Source organism: Orcinus orca, chromosome 10 (assembly GCF_937001465.1).
Source record: "Orcinus orca chromosome 10, mOrcOrc1.1, whole genome shotgun sequence".
Lineage (NCBI taxonomy): Eukaryota > Metazoa > Chordata > Mammalia > Artiodactyla > Delphinidae > Orcinus > Orcinus orca.
The window spans coordinates 65,662,491-65,688,660 of NC_064568.1; the positions used below are offsets into that span (position 1 = coordinate 65,662,491).

The window sequence follows — 26,170 nt, forward strand, 5'->3', positions numbered from 1 at the left end:
GAGGCACCCCCTCCTGTCCACCCCAACCCCGAATCCACTTCCCTGAGAACCCTTACTCCACCTTCCCCGACCTGGGCCAGGTCCCCAGCAAACACATAGGGGTTGTCGGGAAGGCAAATGAAATGACCAATAAATATTTTAATCACCGTTTAAAAAAAATAAGATTTAAAATAAAACCCTTGTACTCCTACGACTTACTCCTTGTCTCCACTCCCCCACTCCCCAGTGAGAATGGAGGTGGGGGACCCCCAAGGTGGAGGAAGAGGGATTAGGGTAGAAATAAGGGGCACATCCTTTTGGGGGGTAGGGTATGTTCTAGGACAAGGGTGGGGCTCAAAGTCCTGGTCCCCACAACTACGCAAACACAGACTTCAGGTACAGACTACAACCACCTGACCCTCGACCCAGCGACTCCAGGATGCTCAACAAGTCCCCTCTCCCTCCCTCCCCCCCACCACTTGCACCCTACTGGGGAGCTGGGGCTTCAGTGTACCCATCTGAAGGGAAGGAAGGGCTGAGTTCCGGTGATACTTTAGGGAGGAGGGGCTGAGGAGTAGAAAGGGGTGGCCCATGGTGCGAGGCGGTTCCCTCTCCAGAATATATACAAGTCCATAGAGATAGGAAGACAGTACGTGTGTTGGGAGATCACCTACGGGCCACAGCGCCCCTGGCTAGTGATCCCTAATCCCTCTTCCCGGAAAGCTACCCCCAGTAGCTCGCCTCTTCAGTTTGCTCCTCCGCCCCCACTGAAGCCCATCTCCACCTTGTGGACGCTGGGCGGGGACCAGACCCGTCGACTGGACGGGGGCGTGGCCCCACTCGCCTCGTCGCCGCTGCCCCCGCCGCCGGGGGACTCTCTCTTGGGCTGCAAGGCTGGCCCGGTGGTCCCCCCGGGTCCGGGTCCGGCCCCGCCCCCGCCGCCTAGGCGGTGCCGGCGCTCACAATGTCCCCGATGGCGCATGAAACTGTCTCGCCACATGAACTTCTTGGCGCAGACGCCGCACTCGTAGGGCTTGAGGCCTGTGTGTGTCTTCATGTGCTCTGTCAGGTGATGCTTCATCTTGAACTTTTTGTTGCACACGGGGCAATCAAAGGGCCGCAGGTTGAGGTGCATGTTCACATGGCGATCTCGCATGCTCTTGTGGGAGAAGGCCTTTCCGCAGTGGCACAGAAAGATCTTATTTCCATCCCCACTGCCTGTCCCTCCAGGAGTCCCGCCGGTGCCACCCGGCATGCCCAGGGCCCCTGCCGATGTGCTCCCCAGGGTCACTGCCCCATGTTCAGCTTGGTTCCCTGGTGGCTGGCCTGGAGCCTGTGAGGAGGAGGAGGAGGATGAAGAGGATGGGAAGACCAGGATCTGGTTGCCTTGCATGTCCAGTGGAAGCAGGGGCCTCGAAGGATGGGAGGGAGCATAGGAGGAAGGGGTTGGTCCCCCTGAATCATCAAGCCCTGCCCCAGGACCCCCACCTTCATAGGGGCCAAAGTCATTGGAGGACTCACAGAAATTGACCTGCTCCTCTCCCTTGTCTGGAGGCTCAGACAGGGTCCGGACGTCACTTATGCTAAGGGTAGCCTCAGATCCTCCCCCTGGTGGCACCCCGGAGCCACCCCCCAGCTCTTCATCTTCATCATCCTCACAGGTCAACACCAAGTCTTCCTCCTCCTCATCCTCTTCCAGGTCTGGGTCTTGGGGAATGAGGGGCGCTGGTGCTGGGCAGTTTCCACCCCGTTTCACATATACCCAGTGTTTCTGCGGCACAATGCTGGGGGGTGCGTAGGTGGGCCGGCGGAGCCCAGCCCCAGGGACCACTGCACCCCTCCCATCCCCACCGTCATCACACAGCTCATCTGCCTCCAGCAGCAGCTTCCCAGAGGTAGCCCCCCCACTGCCAACCACAGGGGCGGGGAATACAGGGCCACCTCCTTGACGCTCCCTACTGCCCACTGCAGAAGCTGCAAAAGCCTCCTGGGAGGAAGATGAGAAATCAGTGGACTCCCGAGGGCTGAAATAGTTGCTGCTGCTGGGGGACTGATTCTCACTGGCCCGGCTGGAGGCATGGAAGCGTACGGATCCCACAGTGGCAGGGGCCACGGTGCCCCCACTCCCTGAGGTGACCCCAGCACCAGGGACAGTGACCGATGTGGCTGCAGCAGTGGTGATGGTGGTGGTGGTGGCTGAGGCCCGGCCCTCTCGGAGGAGTTCAGTGCACTTATCCACGATGTGCCACATTTGGAGCACAGACCCCACTGTGAGGAAGTTGACAATGTCAGCAGCGGCCATGCTGAGGCGACCAGTATAAGCTGAAGCCAAGACAGTCTCGAAGGCGCCTGGGTCCATGACGCTAGGCAGCGAGATGGAGGTCATGCCCTTGAGTAGGACCTGGTCGTGGAAGTAAGGGGAAGAGGCAGCCAGGACAGCACGATGAGCCCTGAACTCCCGTCCCTGCACTCGGATGGACACATCACAGAGCTGGCCCTGCAGCCGCTGCTGATTGAGAGACTCCAAGAGGGCACTGGTCACCTCGGGGAAGGACACGTGCACTACTGCCGCTGCAGGCAGGGGCAGTGGTGGTGGGGCCAGCGATAGAGGCAGGGGGAGTGCTGCCCCGCTGGGAGACAGGGGAGATGGCTCCATGGTGTGGAGGGAAGGGGTACCCCCCCAGCCACAGGAACAAGGGAAGGAGGAGGGCGGCCGGGGGGGTCTCTGGAAAGAAAGAGAGAAGAATGATAACAACCCATAATGACACATCCCTTTACAGTTTAAAAACATGTTCACACATTATCTGAGTAACTCCCCACAGTGACACTATAAGGTAGGTATTCCTTTCAACTCCATTTGACAGATGAGGAAACTGAGTCTCAGAAAGATTAAGAGATTATCCAAGGTTACACCATTAAGTGGCAGCACCCACAAATGCAGGTGTCCTAACTCCAAATCCAGTGATCTTTCCTTGGACGTTACAGAAATAAGGTGCTCTTGGGGAGTGGGGTGCCTCCCCTCAGAAATTCCCATTTGCCTGAGAACCTGACTTTCCAAAATTTACCTTTCTGGGGTTTTGTACCCTTTTCTTGGGAGGGGGGCAGGTTGGCTCTGGTGTTGAAAACCACCCCTCTCTCCACTTCCCTTTAGGCCGTGCCCCCCCACCCCACGGCTCTCTCGCAGGCCACGCACCTTGCCCCCAGTTATCCCCAACCCCGCCCATTTAGGCCCCGCCCACCTCAAGACCCGCCCATGGCTTTTGGGCTCCGCCCCTTATCTACCCCCGCCCACATCGGACCCCGCCCCCTTCTGCTCCGCCCCAAGCGCTACTTCGACCTCCTCTCCCACCCGGAAGGCGCCCCCCAACCCCGCGCGTCCCCGCTTACCGGGCCGCGCGCCCCCGGGCCCCCCCGCCCCTCACTCGGCGGCCAGAGCCGCAGCCTGGGCCCCTCCCGCCGCCATCTTGCGCCGACTCCCTCCGCCCTCCGCCTCCGCTCCGCCTCCCGCCCCTCAGGCTTTAAAGGCACAGGCGGGAACCCCGCCCGACCCGCTGGGCAATACTCGGCCGACTCGGCCACTTCTCCTTTAAAGAACAGCTTCTTCCTTCCACCTTAAGGGTACCAGGTCTCTTTCCGTCGCTGAGGACGCAGGACTCGGTTCGGCCGAAGTTCTCATTCCCCTTTAATTCGGTAAGCCTGCCTCTTCCCATTGGCGATGGGTCTAGGCCGTCGCTGCCTGGGCTCCGCCCCTGAGCTGTGGCCATTAGCGGGTTTGCGGGATCTAATCGCCCCGGTCTCCCAGCTTCTGACAGTCCCCCTGAAACCCCGCCCCCTACCTCCGGGCCTGGATTGGCTAAATAACCTTGAGTCGGCCCGTGATTGGCCTTTTTACTGCTACCGCTCGAAGTGAGAAAGTAAAGCGCGTTCAGGAGGCTGAAGTACATTTTTTCAGCGCCTGGCAGAGAGCAAGGAGAAGGCCTGAGGGCGAGAAAAACTCCGCGAGAGGCGTGCTGAAGGCAGCTGGAAAGGGCAGATCCAGGGCTATCCCGGGGGAACGGCTAACCCTGAGCCAGAGAACAGCTCATGCCAATCAGCAGCTGGTGAGAGCAGGACAAGGAAAAGACAGGAATAGAATAAGAAAAGAACTTTATTGTTTATTAATGTTTCTGTGTAAAACTTAAGCTTTTTTTTTTTTTAAAGAAACCACCAAAAGGCGATTAGCTCAGTCCATCCCTTCCTCAGTCGTCTGGTTCCCACCGTCCTCCAAATACTATGCCAAAACATTTTGGAGGCAGGGAGGAGGGGGAGGCAGTTAATCAGAGTCTGAGAGCACGATGATCTCCTCTGGATCGCACTGTGTGGCCACACTCATCTGCAGGGGAGTGAGAGACAGAGTCAGAGAGGTCTGGAACACAGCGGACGAGAAGCCAAGGGAAGGACTTATCAGAGATCAAAAACTGGGGTGGGAAGAGAGAGGAGGTGATGAGTGCAGCAGACAGAATACCCCAAACTGAACAATGAAAGAGAATGAAGTCAGGAAACACAGCCTCCCCCTCTTACCTTAAAAGTACCAGGTCTGGAGGGTTGTGATTGTGGGGTGTCGAACAACCGGGCTGGAAATGGGCTACAGAGGGAGCTGGTCACCAGGCCGTGGCTAGGAGAATCCACCCTTGTGGAGGAATCGGCAACTGGAGCCATGGAAGCCAAGGGGGAAGGCGGGCTGGGCAGAGTATGTGTCTTCTCATGCACTGCCCTTTGCCTTTCCACATAGCTAGAGACAGAAACATATGTGGGTGGAAGGGTATGTGGAGACTGAGGATGGAGGGGGAGCTCCAGTTTCTCCTCGCAGACTCCGTTCCACAGTATTCCTCTCAGAAAGCCCCCGCAGTCCCTCCTTGGCTTCCCTCTTTCTCCTCCTTATTGCTGTTACCTCTTTCCTAATGGCCCGGCTTCTGTTTGCTTCTCCTTCCGAGATTTCTTGTGGGGAGGACTGGAATCTCCCCAGGTGTGAGGAGAGACGCCTCCGTTGAAGGAAGTGGAGGTGACCATGGCTGCTCCATTCTCCAAGACAGTGGTGAGAGGGTCTTCTGATTGCTTCCTGGAAGAGGAAACGTCCCTCTCCTCAGGGGAAGGAGTAGTATCCAGGGGCAAGGCTTCAATCTCTAGCTCAAAAAGCTGAGACATAGGGCTCTCCTCCTCCAGGGGCAACTCCTCGAGGTGCTCTCCACTGCTTTCAGCAACTACGCTGGAGGGGGCCGGGGGCTCTTCTGCCAGTGAAGATGGTGACACTGTGAGTCCTTTGTTTTGCTGCTCCCCCAACGACCCGCTGATCCCTTTGCGAGGTTCCAGGTTCTTTTCAGTGGAGATCTGTAGTGGGGACATGGGGCTCTTATCTCCATCCTTCCCTGGAAAAGAAGAAAAGAGGGGAGGGGTAGCAAAAGAACTAGGGGAAAGAAAACTGCTGAGAGGACACTAGGAGTAAGAGGAAGAAGGGAAGGATCTCAAACAGGGGGCTCATGCCCAAGAGAGTAGAGGGAACCGACAAGAATACTGTTTCCTTGACATACCTGCTTCCTCGTCCTCCTCCTCCTCCTCCTCCTCCTCTTCATCGTCCCCCTGACCTTCCTGCATCTGTTCCAGATCCTCCTCTTCTTCGGAATCTGTGGCCTCCTCGTCTTCCTCCTCATCTTCCTCTCCCTCCTCTTCCTCCTCCTCCTCATCACTTTCCTCATCTTCATCATCGGTCTCAGCCTTGGAGGTGGTAGGGCACTCCTGGGATGCCATCCCACTAGGGCCCTGCAGGGGACAAAGGAGTTTCTCTATGGAATCCCTTGCCCCAGAGGGGCTGCTTCTTGCATTCCTTCTGCACATGCCATGATCAGTCACCACGTACTCCCTCCTGGCCAGTGCAGTGGAAGGACAAGGTCTCTCTGAAGGGTGTATTCCCTTCCATACCTCACCAGAATCCAAGGAGGCTTTGGAGGGGTCTGCAGAGTGGGAAGGGGTGGCTTGGGGGAGCCGCGCTCTTCTCTTCTGTCTCTCGCCCTCCTCGCTCTTGTCTTGCATCATTGCATACTTGGAGATGACCTCATCCAGCCGGCTCATAGCCAAGCTCCGGTTCTCCCGCAGGCGCCGAGCCAGGGCAGGATCTGACAGTGCGGGATCAATGCCTATGTGGGAAGATATAAAGTCAGTGTACTCACCCAGAACCCTAGAAGAAGGGACTAGAGAGACACCCCCTCCACCACACACCTGACGAATGAGGGTTACCAAGGAGCATCTCACTAATGCCTACCTGGCCTATAGTCATCTGTGAGGTGACAGCCAAAGTTGTAGATGAGATCAAGGTGGCGACGCTCCTGTAACCTGATGCCCACATCTCGGAAGGCATCCTGAGCCATGAGCTGGAGCTGCTGTCGGGGGAGGCCAAGGCTGTGCCGAGCAGCTGCCTTCTCTACAGCCCGCAGTACGTCTCCATAGTCAGGGAAGGTATCAGGCCCTGGCTTGTTGATGAGCCGCTCAATGCGCCTGTTGACCTCTGGGTAGCGGGTACCACGGTAGGGGATGCGCTGCTCTATGACCCGGCCTGTCAGTGAAGAGCAGTCTTTCAGCTCACACAGCCGCCCAAAGAGGCGGATCAGCTTACGCTTCAACCTCGCCTCCTGCAGGTAAGTGGAGTCTGGGTCATCCAATTCTGAGAGATCCAACTCCTTTTCCTGCAGCCGCCGGATCTCTGCCACGTAGAGTGCCAGCAGCTGCTCCAAGCGCTGGATCTGCCGCCGGGAACCATGGGTCCTTGGGGCCTCAGAGGCAGTGGTCTCAGCACTTGTGGGGTCCAAGGAGGGGTCTGCGGGAGGGTTATTCCCAGAGGGCTCACTAGAGGTGGTGGCAGCAGGGGCCAGGTTCAGCTTCTTCTTGGCTGAGTGGGCCTTGAGAACAGTGCAGAGCTCATTAATGTAGACATAGAGCTTAGCTGGCCGGCTCTGGGCCCGAGAGAGGACCCGAGAGAGGATGTTGCAGAACTCCGCCGAGGCCAAAAACAGAGAGTGGGCCCGCTGCTGCCGGTTATAGAGGAACGGGACCACCTCAGGGTGGTCCGCCGTCTGCGTCTTACACAGTTCAAGGAACTGGAAGGTTCAGGAGAAAAAGGGAGGGGGAAAGAGACAAGGGATGGGATTGAGAGAAAGAAGGTGAGGTGGGGTTAGTGGGGAAGAAAGGACAGGAGAGCCAGTCAGCCATCCCCCTCCCTGGGGTACGAGAATCTTCTCCCCTAAAGCTCACCTCTTCAAACAGCTTCTCATTCTCCAACTTGTAGCATTTCTTGCCGCCCGAACTACTGCTTCCTCCAGCCCCATGGGGCTGAGAGGAGCCAGGGGCTTCTGCCCTGGGTGAGGCCGGATTGGGGGGTGGGTGGGAGGGCCCTGGCAGAGCAGCTGCTTCATCTTCATCATCATCATCCAGCACGATGATGCTGTTAGCGGTGGCCATGGGGGATCAAATCCCCCGGAGGGAGGAAGTGTTGGGGATTTCGTAATTCCTGCTGGAAGGGGATGGGGCCTCAGACAGAGCCCCTCCAGCATAGCCCCATCCCTTCATCTCACACATTTTTCAGTCTTCTTGGGTTTCAAAACACCCAGCCATGCCCAACAGTGTCCTCACTGCCTATCTTCAGCAACCATTAGTACCATATGTTTTTTGGGCCCTTTACTATGGGAGCCCCAAACCATCAGAAAACCTTAAGTCCCACCCCCAGCTCCACCCCTCACGTCGATATCCGGTCTTTCAGTTGCATTTCCCCACTATTTCTCATAGTTGGCAAGTTGATTCTTCCTCTCAACCCCTGGACGACCTCTCACATTGCACTCCAGATTTCCTTGACATCCCCTCGAACAGATACCACACCCCCGCTGGCACCACCTCAGGTGTTTTCCCCTTTCGTTCTCACACACATCAAATCCACACCCTCACTCCATCCTGAAGGTTCACCCCAACTCCGAGACTCTCTGAGGCGAAGAAGGTTCCCTCCCAACAATCCATCCCCCTTTCTCCTACTTAAATTATCTCCATATTCCACCCTCTGATGGCTCTCCTCAAACCGGGGCGTTAGGTTGGAGATATTTCACCTCAAGTCCCCCTCCCTCTCACCCCACCCTAATTTTCCCCATTCTCTTTCTGGGACCTGTAACCGATAGTGAGCCCCACACTGGGCTCTCCTGCTTCCACTCAGATTCCAGCCCTGAGTCCGGTCCTTCCCCTAGATGAGCTTCCCGCCAAGTACCCCTCCCCCAGTTCAGCCCCCGGCCGCCCCACTCCCCTTCAGGGATAGGAAGGAAGGTACCACAGCTTGCCCCTCAGACTCAGCGCCCGGAACCCCCCAGTACCTGTCCCTCGACATTCCCGCCCCCGCCTTCGCTCCCCGCACCGTCCGGCCCCCACCTCAGAAACAGTCCCTCGAGAAGACCCTCGCCGCTGATCTCAGAACCTCGCATGGTTCCCTCCGTCTTCCTTCCCCCTCCCACCGCAGGCCCTACTCCGGACCGGAAGCCGCGGAGTTTCCGGCTACAGGCACCTAGGTGCGGCCATATTGTCATACGGAATCCAGTCCCCCCCGCCCCCGGTGGCCGGAAGTGACGGTGGACCCGCCCCGCGAGGGCTTCTAATGCCGCCCACATAGTCTGCGGCTCCCTTCCCCCTGACCTGCAGGGGACGGAATTGTCCCATCAGGGCGTCCCAAATGCTTGGAGGACGCCATTTTGCCGTACGGCGCTGGCTACGCCCGGATTGGGGCGCGCCGCCAGTGGAGCTCTTTTCACCCGGTGCTTCTGCCACTCCGCCAATCAGAAACTTCCCGCATCCTGGCCCAGCTGCCGGCGAGTTGCGTGCCGGGAGGACTGAGCCACCTGTCCAAGCAGGGGAGGGGGGAACGGAACAGGGCAGCTGAGGAATCGGCCCTCCAAGGCTGCACAAGGGTGCACGGAAGGGCGGGAATCTCTTAAGAGGGAAATAAAACCTTTTCCATCCACTGGGCTATTGACAAGCCTTCTGGCGCTGCTTTCCTACCTGCCAGGTACCAGTTTCCACGGCTTAATCGAATGTGCCTGTCATTCCTTTCTATGGGCTGTGCGCTCCCTTGTCGCTGTCCAGAAGCTATTTCTACATCCAGTTGCCTACATCTCCCAATCTTGAAGTCATAACACATGCATACAAATGAGCACAACACGCTGTACAAATGTGTTATTATTACTGCTATTGTTGTTGGTTTGCTTTTCAAGCTCCACCACAGAACTAATGACCAACCAAGTAGGTGGGACCTGGGTGGTTCTCCTTCCTTTTCTGGAGGGGATTCCCGAGGCGCAGGCGCTGATGACCAGGAGGCCGTGCTTTGTCCAGGGGCTCCAGGGCCTGAGGACGGGCGATGTGGGGAGGGGGTTCTGAGAAGAATCTGTGCCAATTGCCGCTGTGAGGGCTGTGAGACGAAATGAGGCTCGTAAAATACCTCGAGTCTCTCTCGTCCTCTTCCTCTGAGAGAGCTGATGAAAGAAGGAAGAGAGAAGAAAACGACTTTGACGCCCGCCTCGCCCGCCCCCCCCCCCAACCCAGCTTTAGGGAAGCTGGAGGGACTCGTGGAGGCAGAGCTGGGTCCAAAGGTGAGCTTCTGGGGAAACCGGAAATGTTAATACGGTTCCAACTGCTGAGTTTCCCATCTCCTGCATCCTTGCGAATTCCACAGATGGTGAGCATCTTGCCACTTTCTGGGACCACAGACCCTTACATCCCCAAGCCCTCAGAGTCCCAGAACCTCAAACTCTCCCTTCCATTAAAGAATCCCACACCACTTCTCTCCAGTCATCTAAGTCTTCAAATTGGGGGACATGAAGACTTGCCCAAGGGTACTCGGATTTGGGAGATATAAGGGACTTAATTTCCAGATTCTCAATTTTCCCAAAATTTGTTTTCCTCAGTAAATTCCTGCAGTAGAGCTTCTCCTTCTTCCTTTTCTCTTTTACAATAGACTTTCTCCCTCTTAAAAAAAAAAAAAAAAAGGATACTGTAGTTCTCAATCATGAAATCTCAGGATGTTACCTTGTTTTTTGTTGTTTGTTTTTTGGTTTTGTTTGTTTGTGTTTGTTTTTGTTTTGACCACTGGACTGCCAGGGAATTCCCTTACTTTGTCTTAAATAAAGAGACATGTAACCTGTTTCTTCAAGGCACCATGAGCACCACCTCGTCTATCTCACTTAAAATGTACTTTTAGGTAGTTCCCTGGCAGTCCAGTGGTTAGGACTCTGTGTTGCCAAGCAGGGTGCTGGGGTTTGATCCCTGGTCAGGGAACTAAGATCCTGCAAGCTGAAACAGAAAAAAAATGTACCTTTAATATTAACAATTATGAAAATGTGTACAATCTTTACGCTATTTAATCAGTTCTGCTCACATAATAATTGTAATGATAACCCAGAAGAAATTTTTCTAAAAAACTAGAGTCTTACGGTCACAAGAAAGAAAAATATTTTTCATCTCAATTAATATATATGTTTATGTAGGAAAGAGTGATAGATTGGTCAATAAAAGACTTTCAAGTATAAAAGGATAAAATTGTCTGTGGAGAAGTAGAATGGTAATAGAAGTTCTAGGAGAAAAGAGAATGATGGAAGAAGAAAAGGAAGGATTCCCAATTATATTTTTAAACGAGTGGTGGTGAATATCAAGTCACTCTGATATTTCAACTCCCCTGGACACACAAAAGATTGATTTAATTGTTTTATTTTAAAATGTGAATATTTTTTGTATGCCAGGAATTACATCCTTGAAACAATGTTAATGTATGATGAAAAGTTTTAGGTGCTTACTTAAAAATACCTGAGGATTATAAACTTTTTCAAAATTAATTCCCGGAGTATAGGTGCAGAAATTTTAAGATAGCTGCTCTCAGCTCTCCAAGTGTCCCTCCAAAGCCCCCATTTCCCCCTTTCTCCCCTCTCACCTCTGTAGCAGGGAAAGAGGACGTTTATAGGAAAGGCGGTCACAGTTCCAGCTCCTCCTCCATCTGAGGTGTTCTCAGGAGCCAGTCCCCAAACTTTGCCCATGGTAACAGCCATAGCAGCTTATAAACAGCCTCCAGCGTCAGTAGTGTCAGGGTGAGGACCAGGAAGATAAAGAAGGCCTTGTCCATGGCCTGCCGCAGGGGACCCCTGGGAGGAGAGGGCCTCCGGGCAAACGCCAGGAACACGTCCTCCTCGTCCACATCACCCTCCTCCTCAGCCATCTTAACCCACTATGTGACAGCTGGCTGGAGCACGGAGGCTGGGATGGAAGCCCTTACTCAGCCTGGCCAGGATTAAGGGACGTGGTGTTGGCAAGTCCTGCACCTGCGGAGCTTGACCCTAATTCCCCCAACCAAGAGAAAGAAAGGAGAGGAGGGCCTCTGAGCCTTTGGAACAGTCAGTGCAATGTGAATGGTCTGGATTAAACAATTCCTAAAGTCTGTCCAGCTTTACCGTTTTATAATTCTGTGTTTCGGAAGCTGAAGGCCCAACAGAGACATGCCAGCTGGAGCTGACCAAGTCATTCTGGGCCTCTAAGCTTAAGGCTCAAGGTCTTGGGCCCCTACAGACAGAGGGAGCAAGTGGACCTAGTATGCTAGTCAAGCACCTAAGGCCCTTTTCAGCTTTACATTGGGTGGTTGGGGGGGGGGGGGAACACGCCTAACCTAGGTGGGGGGAAGGGGGAGAGCGAGCAGCGGTGGCTACAGTCCGCGCAGGCTCGCAGTTCTTCCCCAGGTCTGTGGGGCCCCGAGGTTGCGGCGCTGAAACCCCGCACTCTTGCTTCGTGACTTTGAAGACGATTATATCAATCATTGGACTGCAGGAGCCAGGGCGGAGGTTTATAAAAAGAGAAAGAACATGATTGGCCAGCGGTGCGAAGGAGAATGATTGGGACTTAACTATTGGGGCAATAATAAGGAAGAGCGAGCTTGTGCGTGAGGGGCGTGGCCTGAGAGTTGGTGGGAAATGTCCAAGAGGCTGTATCGTGGCACGGGTTGAAGGCCTTTTCTGGACCCTGTTCCCCAGGCACTGGCCTGAAAGTTCGTGAGGGAAATCGAAGTCCATATGGAGACCGGCCCACACCCGCCCCGTAGGTGGTGGTTGGGGGGTGGAGTGTGGACAGCGGAGGAAAGGGTCCATAGTGAACCTCATATCTGGAGCCTCTATGGTCTCTTACCTAAACTCCAGTTTGATCTTAATAAGAAGACATTGTTTTATTGGGAAGAACTTGTTTACCCAAAATGGTACAAAGGATGTCACAGGTTTTTTGTTGTTGTTGTTTTTAAAATATTTGTTTATTTATTTTGACTGCGCTGGGTCGTAGTTGTGGCATGCTGACTTCGTTGAGGCATACATGTGGGATCTAGTTCCCGACCAGGGATCGTACAGTGTCCCCTGCATTGGGAGCGTGGAGCCTTACCCACTGGACCACCAGGGAAGTCACAGTTTTGTTTAGAGTCAACTCGTGTTATCGTTTGCTACCGCCACAGGAGGTCATTACAAGTCAAAAAAAAACTGGATCAGGGTCCAAACTAATCATTTATTAGTTGTGTTAATTAAACAAGGAGGCCATCAGACTGAGTGGCTCTAATGTCATGGCGGCCTACTTAATCAAGCCAAAATCTAAACCTGTAAATGCCTCAAGGTCATGTAATCAAGATGCCAAGGGAGGGAATTCCCTGGCAGTCCAGTGGTTAGGACTCAGCACTTCCACTCCAGGGGGCACAGGTTCGATCCCTGTTTGGGGAACTAAGATCCTGCATGCTGGGAGGCACAGGCAACACAAAAACAAAATCAAAACATCAAAACGAAACAAAAAAACACTAAAGGACAACCAATCACACACAGCCAACTAGGCTAAGCTATAGCCAATCAAATAATTTCCTTTCTGTTTCCACACTTTCTCCATTTAAGTTTTTCCTCTGGCTGAGGTCTGAGGAGCGCTCATAACCACTTCTGGTTTGGTGCGGGCCCATTTGAATGCATTTTTTGCTCAAACTTAAAATTTTAACATGCCTCAGTTTACCTTTAACAGTTGTATGATGGAGACCTTGGGCCAGTCAGCTGACCTTTCTTTAGTTTTTCTTTAAAATTGAAAAAGTCTTGCCTCACAAAGTTGTCAGGAGGGACAAACGAAATAAGATTTTTTTTTTGTAAATTATGAAGTGCTGTGTAAACATAATGTATTAATTTCTGATACCCTCACTATCTCAGGCAAGTTTGCAATAAGGCCACCCAAACACCTTTATCATCTCCTTATAGTTCCTTCCCCCTGATAGGTTCAGCACTAAGATCTTGTGTAATACATAAACTCAGCACTTTATTGAATTTAAAAAAATTTTTGAAGTAATTTCAAACTTACAGAAAACACTTAAGAACAGTATCGGGAACTCTGGTATCCTTTTCACCCTGATTCCCCATTTGTCAACATTTGGTTATATTTGCTTATTTCTCTCAACCCCAATATAACCATCTATTATGGGTTGAATTGTGTCCCTTCAAAATTCAGATAGTGAAGCCCTAACTCCCAGTACCTCAGAATATGACCTTATTTGGAAATAGGGTTGTTGCAGATGTAATTGGTTAAAATAAAATGAGGTCATACTGCAGTAGGGTGGACCCTTAATCCAATATGACTGATGTCCTTATAAAAAGGGGAAATTTGGGCACAGACATGTCCAGACCAGAACGTCACGTCCAGACCAGCATACGTCAAGACCAGAATGTCATGTGAATGTGAAGGCAGAGATAGGGTTGATGTGTCTACAAGCCAAGGAACGCCAAAGATTGCCAGCAAACCACCAGAATCTAGGGGAGGGGCATGGAAGAGACTTCTGTCACAGCCCTCAGAGAGAACCAACCCTGCTGACTCTTTGATTTCTGACTTCTAGCTTTCAGAACTGTAAGAAAATAAATTTCTACTGTTTAAGCCACCCCGTTTGTGGTACTTTGTTATGGCAGCCCTAGCAAACAAATACACCATCCTAATCAGGAAGTCAACACCACTATCTAATTATAGGTACAATTCAGAGTTCATCAGCTGTCCCACTAATGCCTCTGTCCTTTTTGGTCCAGGATCACAAATCGCATTTGGTAGTCACATATCTGCAGACTCCTTCAATGTGGGCAGTTCTTCTTTCTCTTTCATGAATTAGTTTTAAAGAGTACAGGCTTTTCATTTCTGTACAATCTCTCCAACCTAAGTACATGTTGGGGCAAGAGAGAAATGATGCGGCCTTTGTGTATCACATCAGAAGTTGCTGGAGGGAAAACCATCTCACTCCTGATGCTGCCAAACCAGTCTGGCAGGTTCTCCACCTTAAAGTCCTAACTGTCCCTTTGTAATTCCTAAGTATCTGGCACATCACCAAATCTCCACCTACCTGCCTTAGCATCCCTTTATGACTCTCATCGGAATAAGCATGACGATGTTTATTTTTATTTTTAAAATTTATTTATTTATTTATTTTTGGCTGCGTTGGGTCTTTCGTTGCTGTGCGCACGCTTTCTCTAGTTGCGGTGAGCGGGGGCTACTCTTCGTTGTGGCTTCTCATTGTCGTGGCTTCTCTTGTTGTGGGGCACGGGCTCTAGGCGTGCAGGCTTCAGTAGTTGTGGCACGTGGGCTCAGTAGCTGTGGCTTGTGGGCTCTAGAGCTCAGGCTCAGTAGTTGTGGTGCACGGGCTTAGTTGCTCCGCGGCATGTGGGATCTTCCCGGGCCAGGGCTCAAACCCGTGTCCCTTGCATTGCCAGGCAGATTCTTAACTACTGCGCCACCAGGGAAGCCCGATGATGTTTATTAAATGGTGATTTTTTTTTTTTTTACTCCATCATTTCTTCTTCAGTTTTCAGTCAACAATCGACTATAAAAGAACATTTCTTTCTCCCTCATTTACTCATTTATTTATTTATATCATATGGACTCATGGATTCCAATTTTACTCAATAACTTGTAATCCATTACTACCATATTTACTTATATTGCCTGGACCCATGCATTTCTATTTTATTTAATTAATTGTAGTTGGTTACTATCATCATTAATTTCATGCACAAATTATCCCAAATTTGGGCAGCGCCAGACTCTGGGATCCGTGCCACCTGGCGCCCACCATTCCCACGGGAGAAGATGGGAAGCCCATGGGCTTGGTGGTGCAAGTGGAGTTCATAGGCCGCAGCCGCAGCAGCTGCAGCATCGGAGCTAGAGGCTGCCACAGCCCCAAGGGCCCCCAGCTGGTGGGGGGCGGGGAGGGCTGTGAGGGCTTCCCTGATACTGGCTCGAACCACTCTACTTGTCGTCTGGCCCCACGGAGGAGGAGCTCCTGCAAGCTGGACGAGCAGCTGGACATCCTGGCGCTGATGGAGGTGAAGATGAAGGAGATGAAGGGCAGCATCCTCACCTGTGTCTCACTGAGGCCAAGCTCTGTGAAGAACTCCTCGAGAGGGATCAGCTGCTGGCTATGGCTGTCATCCGCAAAAAGCACAGGATGTGAACGAGTGCCATTTCGGCCTTCGGAACTCCCAGACACCTAGCAGCTTAGTGCGGACCTTAGGCCACCGCTGTTGAACTCCCTCATACTCCTGGGGCACTGGTTGAGAGTACTGAGGCTTAGGGCAGTTGGGCTCTTGCTGGTGACCTGGCACCCTCTCTTGTTTCCTCCTGAAGCAAGCTCCTGAAGTCTGGGATCTCAGACTCTGCACCGGTGACACCAGCAATTATGACTTTGTCTACCCCTCCCCACCTTCACCTCCACCCCCAAATTTACGTTGCAGGTTCTGGTGAAGCAGAGGCTTCAGAACCATTGAACTTGAAACTTATCCCCTACGGTTGCAGGCAGGATGCCCAAGGACTATGGGTTTGGGAAGACGACACCTTGAGTTTGGCCAGTAATCAGAACTCTTCCACGTGTAGTGATAAGAGATCCAAGTAACATCAGTTGTACTTTTTGTGCTTTTCCTTCCCACGTGCAGCCTGTGCTTCTGATAGGGACTGGCAGATCTGTGCCTCTCCCTCCTAGGACCTCCCTCCCAGGAGGCCATCTACAAGGCAATCTATGGGATCTCGTGGAGATCCAGCTTGCCAGGGACTTAAGTCTATCCTGTTATGTTTGCTACAAATTCTATTTTCTGCACAATTAGTCAGATTAAAGTTTTCACTATGTTTGTTTGGCAAAATGAATTAAACAGAAAGTAAGGTTGAAAAAAACTATCCCAAATTTGGCAAATGAGAAAGTGCTCCAAGCTGGTTCCTGTGTCCTTTTGCAATGTCTACAACATTATTTGATTACTTTCTGGTACAAGAGGTAATTCAGGCTCAATTTGTACTTTTCCTGACTCAGCCCAGGAATCAACCATTTCTTCAAGAGCCTCTGGCTTCTTTTTTTTTTTTTTTAATAAATTTATTTATTTTGTTTATGGCTGCGTTGGGTCTTCATTGCTGTCTGTGGGCTTTCTCTAGTTGCAGTGAGCGGGGGCTACTCTTCATTGCAGTGCGTGGGCTTCTCATTACGGTGGCTTCTCTTGTTGTGCAGCACAGGCTCTAGGCTTCAGTAGTTGTGGCTCGAGGGTTCTAGAGCGCAGACTCAGTAGTTGTGGCTCACGGGCTTAGTTGTTCCACGCGTGTGGGATCTTCCCAGATCAGGGCTCAAACCAGTGTCCCCTGCATTGGCAGGCAGATTCTTAACCACTGTGCCACCAAGGAAGCCCTCTCTGGCTTCTTTTAACAAAGGGTAGTATTTGGAAACCAAGATCTGGATGCCAGATATCTTCATTGCTACTATGATGCCATCGTTCCTAGGTCTTCTCAGCAAATAGAGCTAGGAAATATATGAATGTATATATGTGTACACATACATACACACACACACACACACACACACACACACACACACACACACTGTTCCAGTTACTATAGCCACCTAACATACCACCCCAAAACTTGGTGTAAAACAACCATTTTATTATACTCATGGAATATTGTGTCAGAAAGGACACAGTAAGGATAGCTTGTCTTTGTTCAGTGATGTCTGGGTCCTTATCTGGGGAGACTTAACGGCTGAGGGTGACTTAAGCACTGAGAGCTGGGATCATCTGGAGGCATCTTCTGTCACATTTCTGGCAGTTGATGCTAGCTGTCAGCTGGCTCTCTACTGGGGATGTTGGCCAGAACACCTGCACTTGTCCTCTCCATGTAGCATGAGCTTTTTCACAGCATGGCAACCTTGAGATAGTTAAGATTCTTACATGGCACTCATGGCTCCAAGAGCATGTTGAAATGAGTAAGGCAGAAGCTGTATAATCTTTTCTGAGCTAGCCTCAGAAATCATGCAGTATGACTTCTGCTGCCTTCTGTTGGTTATAAGACAGTTACAAACATGTTTAGATTTAAGGGGAGGAGGTATGGACCTCATAACCCACTTCTTTTTTAAAATTACTTTATTGAAGTATAGTTGATTTACAAAGTTGTGTTAATTTCTGCTGTATAGCAAATTGATTCAGTTATACATATATATATATTCTTTTTCATATTCTTTTCCATTATGGTTTATCACAGGATATTGAATATCGTTCCCTGTGCTATACAGTAGGACCTTGTTGTTTATCCATCCTACATATAATAGTTTGCATCTGCTCATCCCAAACTGCCAATCCTCCCCTCCCCCATCCCCCCATCCTTGGCAACCACAAGTCTGTTCTCTATGTCTGTGAGTCTATAAACCAACCTCTTGACAGCAGAATTGGAAAGAGTTCAAGACAAAGTAGTAGATGAGAAAGACAACAAGAGTACAGCCAGTCCTTTCAAAGAATTTTGCCATAAAGGGAAAGAAAGAAATGCAGCATAATGTAGAAAGAAATGTGGGCTCAGAGGAAGGATATTTAAAATGGGCATATATTGGTATTTTTATATGCTGATAGAAATGACAAAGTAGACAGGGACAGGGACCAGGGAGTGCAATTGTTGGAGTGAGGCTCTTGACTGAGAAGGACTGGGATTCAGTGCACAAGTGGAGGGGGTGACCCTAGATAGACACATTTGTGATGCCTGGAGGGAGACAGAGTCTAAGGGCAGAAATGTAGGAGAAGGTGGGAAGTGGAAAAAGAAGTTCTTTTCTGTTGTCCCTGGTTTTCAGTGAACTAGGAAGTAATGTCATCAGCTGGGCATGAGGGAGTTGATTTGAGGAGAGAAAAGAAGGTGCCCCAGGGCAAGAATAAAAAAGGAGGCTCACATATCATAGGTCTAAATTTTTTAAAGTTAATCATCAAGCTAATAAACTGTTAGGTATGTTCTTTACTCTTACTTTACCAAGTCTACTTTCATAACAACAAAAGAATGTGTGTAAAGCAACACAGCTGGAAAAAATATCAAAATGACTACATTTAATTATTATCGCATGTACCTAGGTATTCTTTTGGTGGACCAGATATGGCTGGATGAGTACCAAAATAAAGATGTGCATTACTGGAGAAAGAATAGTCTCTTCAATAAATGATGCGGAAAACTGGACAGCCAACATGCAAAAAAAAAAAAGAGAGAGAGAGAGAGAGAGACTAGACCATTACCTCACACCATTTACAAAAATCAACTCAAAATGGATTAAAGACTTGAATGTAAGACCTGAAACCATACAACTCCTGGAAAAAAACATACACAGTATGCTCTTTGACATCGATTGTAGCAATATCTTTCCGGATATGTCTCCACAGGCAAGGGAAACAAAAGCAAAAATAAACAAAGGAGACTATATCAAGTTAAAAATCTTCTGCACAGCAAAGGAAACCATCAACAAAATGAAAGGACAGCCTACCGAATGGGAGAAGATATTTACAAATCATATATCTGATAAGGGCTTAAAATCTAAAATATATAAAGAACTCATACAACTCAAAAACTACTTGATTTTTTTACATGGGCAGAGGAGCCAAATAGACATTTTTCAAAAGAAGACACACTGATGGCCAATAAGCACATGAAAAAGATGTTCTACATCACTAATTATTAGGGAAATGCAAATCAAAATCACAAGATATAATCTCATGCCTGTCAGAATGGCTATTATCAAAAAGGCAAGAAATAACAAGTGTTGATGAGGATGTGGAGGGAGAAAAGGAACTCTTGTACATTGTTGGTGGGAATGTAACCTGCTACAGCCATTGTGGAAAACAGTATGGAGATTCCTCAAAAAATTAAGAATAGAATTTCCATATGACCCAGCTATTCCACTTTTGGGTTTTATCCCCAAAATATGAAAACACTAATTAAAAGAAATATGCACCCCTGTGTTTATTGCAGCATCATTTACAATAGCTGCTCTATGGAAACAACCTAAGTGCCCACTGGCAGATGAAAGGATAAATAAGATGTGGTGTATGTATATTAAATGGAATACTATGCAGCCATAAAAAAGATTAAATCTTGCCATTTGAGAGAATATGGACGGATCTTGAGGGTATTCCACTAAGTGAAATAAGTCAGATGGAGAAAGACAAGTACTGTATGATTTCACTCATATGTGGAATTAAAAAAATAAATAAATGAATAAATAAATGAACAAACCAAACCAAAACAAACACGTAGATACAGAGAACAGAGCAGTGGCTACCAGAGGTGAAGGGATGAGGGGAGGGTGAAGAGGGTAAAGGTGGTCAACTTTATGGTGATGGATGGAAACAAAATTTTTGGTGGTGAGCACACTATAGTGTAAACATAAGTAGAAGTATAATGTTGTACACATGAAACTTATGTTATAAACCAATGTTACCTCAATTTAAAAGAGACATGCATTATTTACAAGTTAATAAATATATATTTCAAACCATTTATTTTTCTTATCCTCATTTTTGCAAAGTCACTAATTATGTTGTTATACCTGAGATTTTCATATAATCTATGTTCTATTAACAGTAATGGGCTAAATAATTTAAAAGTTAAATGCAGGACTTCCCTGGTGGCACAGTGGATAAGAATCCGCCTGCCAATGCAGGGGACACGGGTTCAAGCCCTGGTCAGGGAAGATCCCACATGCCGTGGAGCAACTAAGCCCATGTGCCACAACTACTGAGCCCACGTGCCACAACTACTGAGCCCACGTACCACAACTACTGAAGCTCACATAACTAGAGCCCATGCTCTGCAACAAGAGAAGCCACCACAATGAGAAGCCTGCACACTGCAATGAAGAGTAGCTCCTGCTCGCCACAACTAGAGAAAGCCTGCACGCAACAACGAAGACCCAACGCAGCCAAAAATTAATTAATTAAAAATAAAATAAAACTTAAATGCAACTGACTTCAAACTTTACATAATTTCAATATATTTTCATGAAGACATAATGAAGTTAATGTAAAATTAAAATTATCATGTTTCAAATGTTATTTTTCTAATATTTAAATCATCTATTAAAATTGAAGTGTAAATTGCAAATTATACTGAATAAATATTAAAAGTTATTTATAGAAAGCTGCCATTTGAAGGGAGGGCTTCCCTGGTGGCGCAGTGGTTAAGAATCTGCCTGCCAATGCAGGGGACACAGGTTTGAGCCCTGGTCCAGGGAGATCCCACATGCCACGGAGCAACTAAGCCCATGCACCACAACTACTGAGGCTGCACTCTAGAGTCCGTGAGCCACAACTACTGAGCCCGCATGCCTAGAGCCCGTGCTCACAACAAGAGAAGCCACTGCAATGAGAAGCCTGCGCACCACAAGGAAGAGTAGCCCCCACTCGCTGCAACTAGAGAAAGCCCACGAGCAGCAGCGAAGACCCAACACAGCCAAAAATAAAATAAAATTAATTAATTAATTTAAAAAAAGAAAGCTGCCAGTTGAAAATTTAACTTTTTGAAATTTTAATTAAATCCTATGAAATATTTTTATAAAAATAAAACTATTCAAGTATTAGATGCCTATTTAGTTGCCAGCGTAACTTCATGTGCCATATTTGTTATACATACATATGCATATATACAAATTGAAGAGTAATATTAATTGTTTAGTACAGGAACATGTTCCTCAGCCACTGTGGTCAACTGTGACCCTACTGGGAAAGGATACATCATTATGTAAGAAGGTACTACATTCATACTGACTGAGAGAAGGTTTGACAAGTTGATTGATTTATCTTTTCTGTTACTTAATCACTATCACTGCTAAATTCTCCCTGCATCCCAAACAAGTGGCCATCTGCAGGGTCAGCAACAGCAAAACCTAGGAATCTTCACAGCATTTGGTCACCATCACCTTTTGTTTCAATGATAAAGGACAAGAGGTAAGGAGACACATTTCCTTGCAACTTGAATAGTGTTAATTATAGCAGCAGATGTTTAGACTTATGGTCATGCTGTGTCTAGTAGGCTGCCTTCCAAAATGGCTCCCAGTGATCTCCACCTTCTGATGGTTATGCCCATATGTAATCCCCTCCCCTTAAGTGTGGACTGAATCTAGTGACTTGCTTCTTTTTCTAGTTGCGGCGAGCGGGGACTATTCTTTGTTGCAGTGCACGAGCTTCTCACTGTGGTGGCTTCTCTTGTGTTGCGGAGCACGGGATCTAGGCGCGTGGGCTTCAGTAGTTGTGGCCCACAGGCTCTAGTTGTGGCTTGCAGGCTCTAGAGCGCAGCCTCAGTAGTTGTGGCGCACAGGCTTAGTTGCTCCACAGCATGTGGGATCTTCTCAGACCAGGGCTTGAACCCGTGTCCCCTGCATTGGCAGGCAGATTCTTAACCACTGCGCCACCAGAGAAGTCCCCTAGTGACTTGCTTCTATTGAATAGAATTTGGCAAAGAGTGACAGGATGTCAATTCTGAGATTAAAATTCATGACTTTTGTCTTGTAGGCACTCTATTGCCGGCTTTGAAGAAGCAAGCTGCCACTTTGGAGTGGCCCACGTGGCAAGAAACTGAGGGTGGCCTCTGGGAAATAGCCAAAAAGAGACTGATACCTTCAGTCCAACAACCTTTAAGGAACTGAATCCTGCCAGCGATCCATGGAGCAAGATTAGAATCAGGTCTTTCCCCAACGAAGCCTTCAGAGGAGACCACTGGCAACACCCTGATTGCAGCTTCATGGGAGACCCTGAAGCAGAGGATCCAGCTAAGCTTCTCCCAGGTTTCTGACTGACAGAAATCATGAAATAATGTGTGTTGTTTCGAGCTACTAGTTTTGGGGTAATTTTATATAACAAGAGATAATTAATACACTGAGCCAGAATTAAGTGTCAGATCCTTAGTAACAGAGATACCCCTATGTCCCTTCGAAATTGTTTGTGTGTGTTGACATGAGGTGTCCTCTTAAATGTGGGCTCAAGGCAGAGTCCCTTCTTGCCTGGGTGTACTAATAGTACCAGGACTAGTTCATTAGTCTTCAATTTTTTTGCTTGCATGTTCCCTAAAAACATTTTGGAAAACTATGTGACCTCCTGCATGTCTTTTACTTCATATCTCATTTTTTCCTTGTAAATTTAAATAACTACAAACAGTGTAAAAATTTTAGTATCTTATAAATATCAACATTTAAAAATAAGACTGTTTATATTACTGTTTTAAATGTAACCAATAGAACCTAAATGCCATAGCTTTTTTTTTTTTTTTTTGGCTATGCCGTGAGGCATGTGGGATCTTAGTTCCCCAACCAGAGATTGAACCCGTGCCCCTTGCAGTGGAAGAGCAGAATCTTAACCACTGGACCGCCAGTGAAGTCCCAATGCCATAGCTTTTTGATATTCAACATCATCCTTTTGAAAAACATATGAATAGGGACTTCTCAGGTGGTCTAGTTGTTGAGACTTCGCCTTCCAATGCAAGGTTACAGGTTCAATTCCTGATCGGAGAGCTAGGATCTCACATGCCTCAGGCCAAAAAAACAAAAAACATAAAACAGAAGCAATACTGTAAAAAATTCAATAAAGACTTTAAAAAAAAATGGATGGTCCACATCCAAAAATAAAATCTTTAAAAAAAAACCAGATAGAACATATGAATAAACTCTTCTTCAACAGCTGGACATTTTACATTATTTACTTTTTCCTTGAATTTATATTTCATTCACTTCCACTACATAATTTTTTCTTAATGTATTTTATATGTGAAAGTCTTGTATTGATCTTTCTATATTTCTCTGTAACAAAATATATTTTTTAAAATTAGTTCTTTTTATTTTCTTTTAACCATAATACTCTAAATGTTTAAACTTTTCTTTTGGATTGAACTATTAGCAACAAAGCAAATTGATCAAAATCACATAAATATATTATACATTTTGATAGCTATCAATAAACATATAAAATTTTATTTACAATGCGTCTTTTAATGGGTTTTTAGCTAGTTCTATATTAAGGAAGAACAAATCTGACTCCATATTAGATCTGTTCCTTTTACTTTTTTCTTTTATTTTAAAATTTTTATTTATTTATTTATTTATTTATTTATTTTTGGCTGCGGTGGGTCTCTGTTGCTGTGCGCAGGCTTCCTCTAATTGTGGTGAGCGGTGGCTTCTCTTGTTGCGGAGCACGAGCTCTAGGCGCATGGGCTTCAGTCGTTGCAGCATGCAGGCTCAGTAGTTGTGGCTCTGGGGCTCTAGAGCACAGGCCCAGTAGTTGTGGTGCATGGGCTTAGTTGCTCCACAGAATGTGGGATCTTCCAGGACCAGGGTTCGAACCTGTGTCCCCTGCATTGGCAGGCGGCTTCTTAACCAGTGCGCCACCAGGTAAGTCCTCCTTTTACTTTAATCTTTATGCTCTGTTGCCTGTGCTTAGTCATGCTGGCTCTGCACCTTTTGTAAAAGAATGTTGCCTATAGCTTCAAGTATACAGGATAGACTGACCTTGAGCTGACCTGAACACAGAATAACATTTGTCTTGTTGGAGGTTTAGAGGAACATCGTGACCTGTGAACTGACCTACCTGGACAGCTGCAAGAACAAACGATCCCACACCAAGAAGTTTGCAACAACTAACCACGCCACTCCCTCATCTTGCCTTTAAAAGGGCTTCCTTGGCGGTCCAGTGGTAAAGACTCCACACTTGCTTCCACTATATGGGGCACGGGTTCAATACCTGGTCAGTGAACTAAGATCCCGCAAGCCCTACAGTGTGGCCAAAAAAGAAAAAGAAAAAGGCTTTGCTTGAAAGCCTTTGGGGAGTTTGGGCTTTTTAACTCATGAAAAAGCCCTTTGCCTGGCCCTGCAATAAACCTTTCTCTGCTCCAGACTCTGACAACAACAAGTTCTGGTATTGTTTGGCCTCACTGTGCCTCAGGCACCTGGGCTTGCTTTAGGTAACAGTTCATGTAACATCGTTACATGTAACAATTGTAAGAATAGCATAGCTGGAATGAGACAACCTTCAGTAACAATTCTCTATTTTTCTTTTCATCAGAATAAAAGCTGAGAGTTCTTGTTCACATAAATAAGTAAATGGGAATGGAAATAATTTTATTATAGCAATGACACTCACTTCTTTGAACTCCTTCTGAATTATATGCCAAAAATCACACAATAAGCCATCATTAAATGTATTTTAACGATATTCAAGCTGAAAACTCAATTAGATTCTCTATTAATTTTGTTGAAAGCAACGAATTGAAAACCACCTGACTTGCTAAAGGATTCATTACTCAATTATTAGAGTCATTTACTTTCAAAAACAATATTTCAAATATTTCAAATTGGGCTTCCCTGGTGGCACAGTGGTTGAGAGTCCGCCTGCCAATGCAGGGGACATGGGTTCGTGCCCCAGTCCGGGAAGATCCCACATGCCGTGGAGCGGCTGGGCCCGTGAGCCATGGCCGCTGAGCCTGCGCGTCCGGAGCCTGTGCTCCGCAACGGGAGAGAACACAACAGTGAGAGGTCCGCATACCGAAAAAAAAAAAAATTTCAAATTGTACTTTAGTTTAGCAACTCAGATGTTTTTATATTTCCCCATCTTGGGAGAATGGCAAATGGGCAATGGCAAAAGAGGAGGAGAGAAATGAAAATATGCACAAAAGTTCACAGGTAAATCAGTTTTAGGAAAAAGATATACAGAAATAGAGAATGTGAAAATGGATACATTCATAACTGGCCATGTCCTCCTGTCCCTTGTAGGACTTTGTGTATTCCTTGGAGTCTGCACACTCCAGGGTGAAGACCACTGGACTAGGGACATGTAGTATGATTGTCAGCCAGCACAAGGTGTACTTGAGACTTAACCAAAAATTCAAAATGAGACCAGTCAGCATGGTATGTGTTTTCCTTTCCCTCCAGATATGTTCAGCCACGTGCATGCAGTGGCAGAGTTGGCAGAGAATTAGGACTTTGCCAAGAGTGCTGGGAAAGGATGAAGGAGCAAAGGAGTCAAGGCTGTATGCAAGGTAACATCAGGATTATTGGTGAAGTCCAGACAGGAAGATGAGTCCTAAAATTTCCAGTTCTTAAGGATGAACTCTCCCAGAGTAGCAAAATGAGAAGAGAAGGGGGTTCAAGCTTTGGACAGCTCCAATATTTAATGTCAGTGGGGCAGGAAGTAGATGGGCTCCAGGCTAGACATTTACAACAGGCCTCCTGTTTGCATTTCCTGAAACAGGAGATAGGTGGGCTCCAGGATAGATATTTACAACCAGCCTCCTGTTTGCACTTGGAAATAGGAATAACAACAGAAACAGGGTGCCTACACTTTAAGATAACAGTCATGGCAGGAACAGAGAGGGGCTAAACCCTGTTTGAGTAAAAGATCAAGAGGTCCTATATTTCCCATCTTTGGGGCAAAGGAGACACCGTACAGGCACAGAAAGGCTCCTTGGGGGTCAAAAAGAAGGGGTCACCACCCCAGAATAGGTGATGCCAAGGGCCCCCATAGGCCTCTGGGCTGGAATCCATCTTGGAAAAAAGTTGTGCATGCAAGTTGGGGAGGGTCCTATGACAGGTCAGGTGTGGAAAAAGAAACCAGATAATTGGCCAAAGGTAAACAAAGACTGGGAAGAGCCACGCTGTCTTTACTCCTCCTCATTAGGGAGAACGCCCACACCCTTTCTCTCTGAGTGTGTTCTCTCTGCCTTGCTTCTGTCTTAACTAAACAAACTGTTTCTCTGTGTGCTCTCCCACTTGTTGTGCTGTGTCTCTAATAATAAACTTCATACCTGTTTTTACAGTTTTTGTCTCCCTGAGAAATGCATTTTTCAGTGGAGG

The 26,170-nt window shown here is 48.0% G+C and overlaps 3 protein-coding genes, 1 long non-coding RNA gene and 1 pseudogene across 8 annotated transcripts; 2 read left to right on the plus strand and 3 right to left on the minus strand.

Annotated features, from left to right (window-relative positions):
- Nucleotides 1–118: 118 nt before the first annotated feature.
- On the minus strand, nucleotides 119–3,827 carry ZBTB22 (zinc finger and BTB domain containing 22). 2 transcript variants are annotated; one of them, XM_033424257.2, is made up of 2 exons: nucleotides 3,591–3,827; nucleotides 119–2,704 (listed from the first exon to the last, which is right to left on the minus strand). In XM_033424257.2, the coding sequence occupies exons 1-2, from the start codon at nucleotides 3,741–3,743 to the stop codon at nucleotides 725–727; spliced, it is 2,133 nt and encodes a 710-aa protein (XP_033280148.1). In that variant the 5' UTR covers nucleotides 3,744–3,827; the 3' UTR covers nucleotides 119–724. The 2 variants fall into 2 exon arrangements, with proteins under 2 accessions (XP_033280148.1, XP_004267784.1); XM_004267736.4 differs by lacking the exon at nucleotides 3,591–3,827 and adding an exon at nucleotides 3,367–3,458.
- Nucleotides 3,828–4,108: 281 nt separating this feature from the next.
- Nucleotides 4,109–8,630, minus strand: DAXX (death domain associated protein). Of its 4 annotated transcripts, none has more exons than XM_012532215.3 (8): nucleotides 8,416–8,627; nucleotides 7,261–7,516; nucleotides 6,275–7,106; nucleotides 5,935–6,149; nucleotides 5,547–5,775; nucleotides 4,910–5,384; nucleotides 4,540–4,750; nucleotides 4,109–4,351 (listed from the first exon to the last, which is right to left on the minus strand). In XM_012532215.3, exons 2-8 carry the CDS (start codon nucleotides 7,465–7,467, stop codon nucleotides 4,292–4,294), a joined length of 2,229 nt encoding a protein of 742 aa, XP_012387669.1. In that variant the 5' UTR covers nucleotides 7,468–7,516; nucleotides 8,416–8,627; the 3' UTR covers nucleotides 4,109–4,291. The 4 variants fall into 4 exon arrangements, with proteins under 4 accessions (XP_012387669.1, XP_004267783.1, XP_012387670.1 ...); XM_004267735.4 differs by having other exon boundaries at nucleotides 7,261–7,519; XM_012532216.3 differs by lacking the exon at nucleotides 8,416–8,627 and having other exon boundaries at nucleotides 7,261–8,235.
- A 2,317-nt stretch (nucleotides 8,631–10,947) lies between these two features.
- On the minus strand, nucleotides 10,948–11,314 carry SMIM40 (small integral membrane protein 40). The gene has a single exon (XM_049693582.1). The coding sequence runs from the start codon at nucleotides 11,240–11,242 to the stop codon at nucleotides 11,000–11,002; it is 243 nt and encodes an 80-aa protein (XP_049549539.1). The 5' UTR covers nucleotides 11,243–11,314; the 3' UTR covers nucleotides 10,948–10,999.
- A 3,751-nt stretch (nucleotides 11,315–15,065) lies between these two features.
- Nucleotides 15,066–16,418, plus strand: LOC125965631 (THAP domain-containing protein 11-like; annotated as a pseudogene).
- Nucleotides 16,419–20,658: 4,240 nt separating this feature from the next.
- LOC117200633 (uncharacterized) lies at nucleotides 20,659–23,291 on the plus strand. Its single transcript, XR_007469854.1, has 2 exons — nucleotides 20,659–21,281; nucleotides 21,846–23,291. It is a non-coding gene; the product is annotated as an uncharacterized LOC117200633 (long non-coding RNA).
- Nucleotides 23,292–26,170: the final 2,879 nt, after the last annotated feature.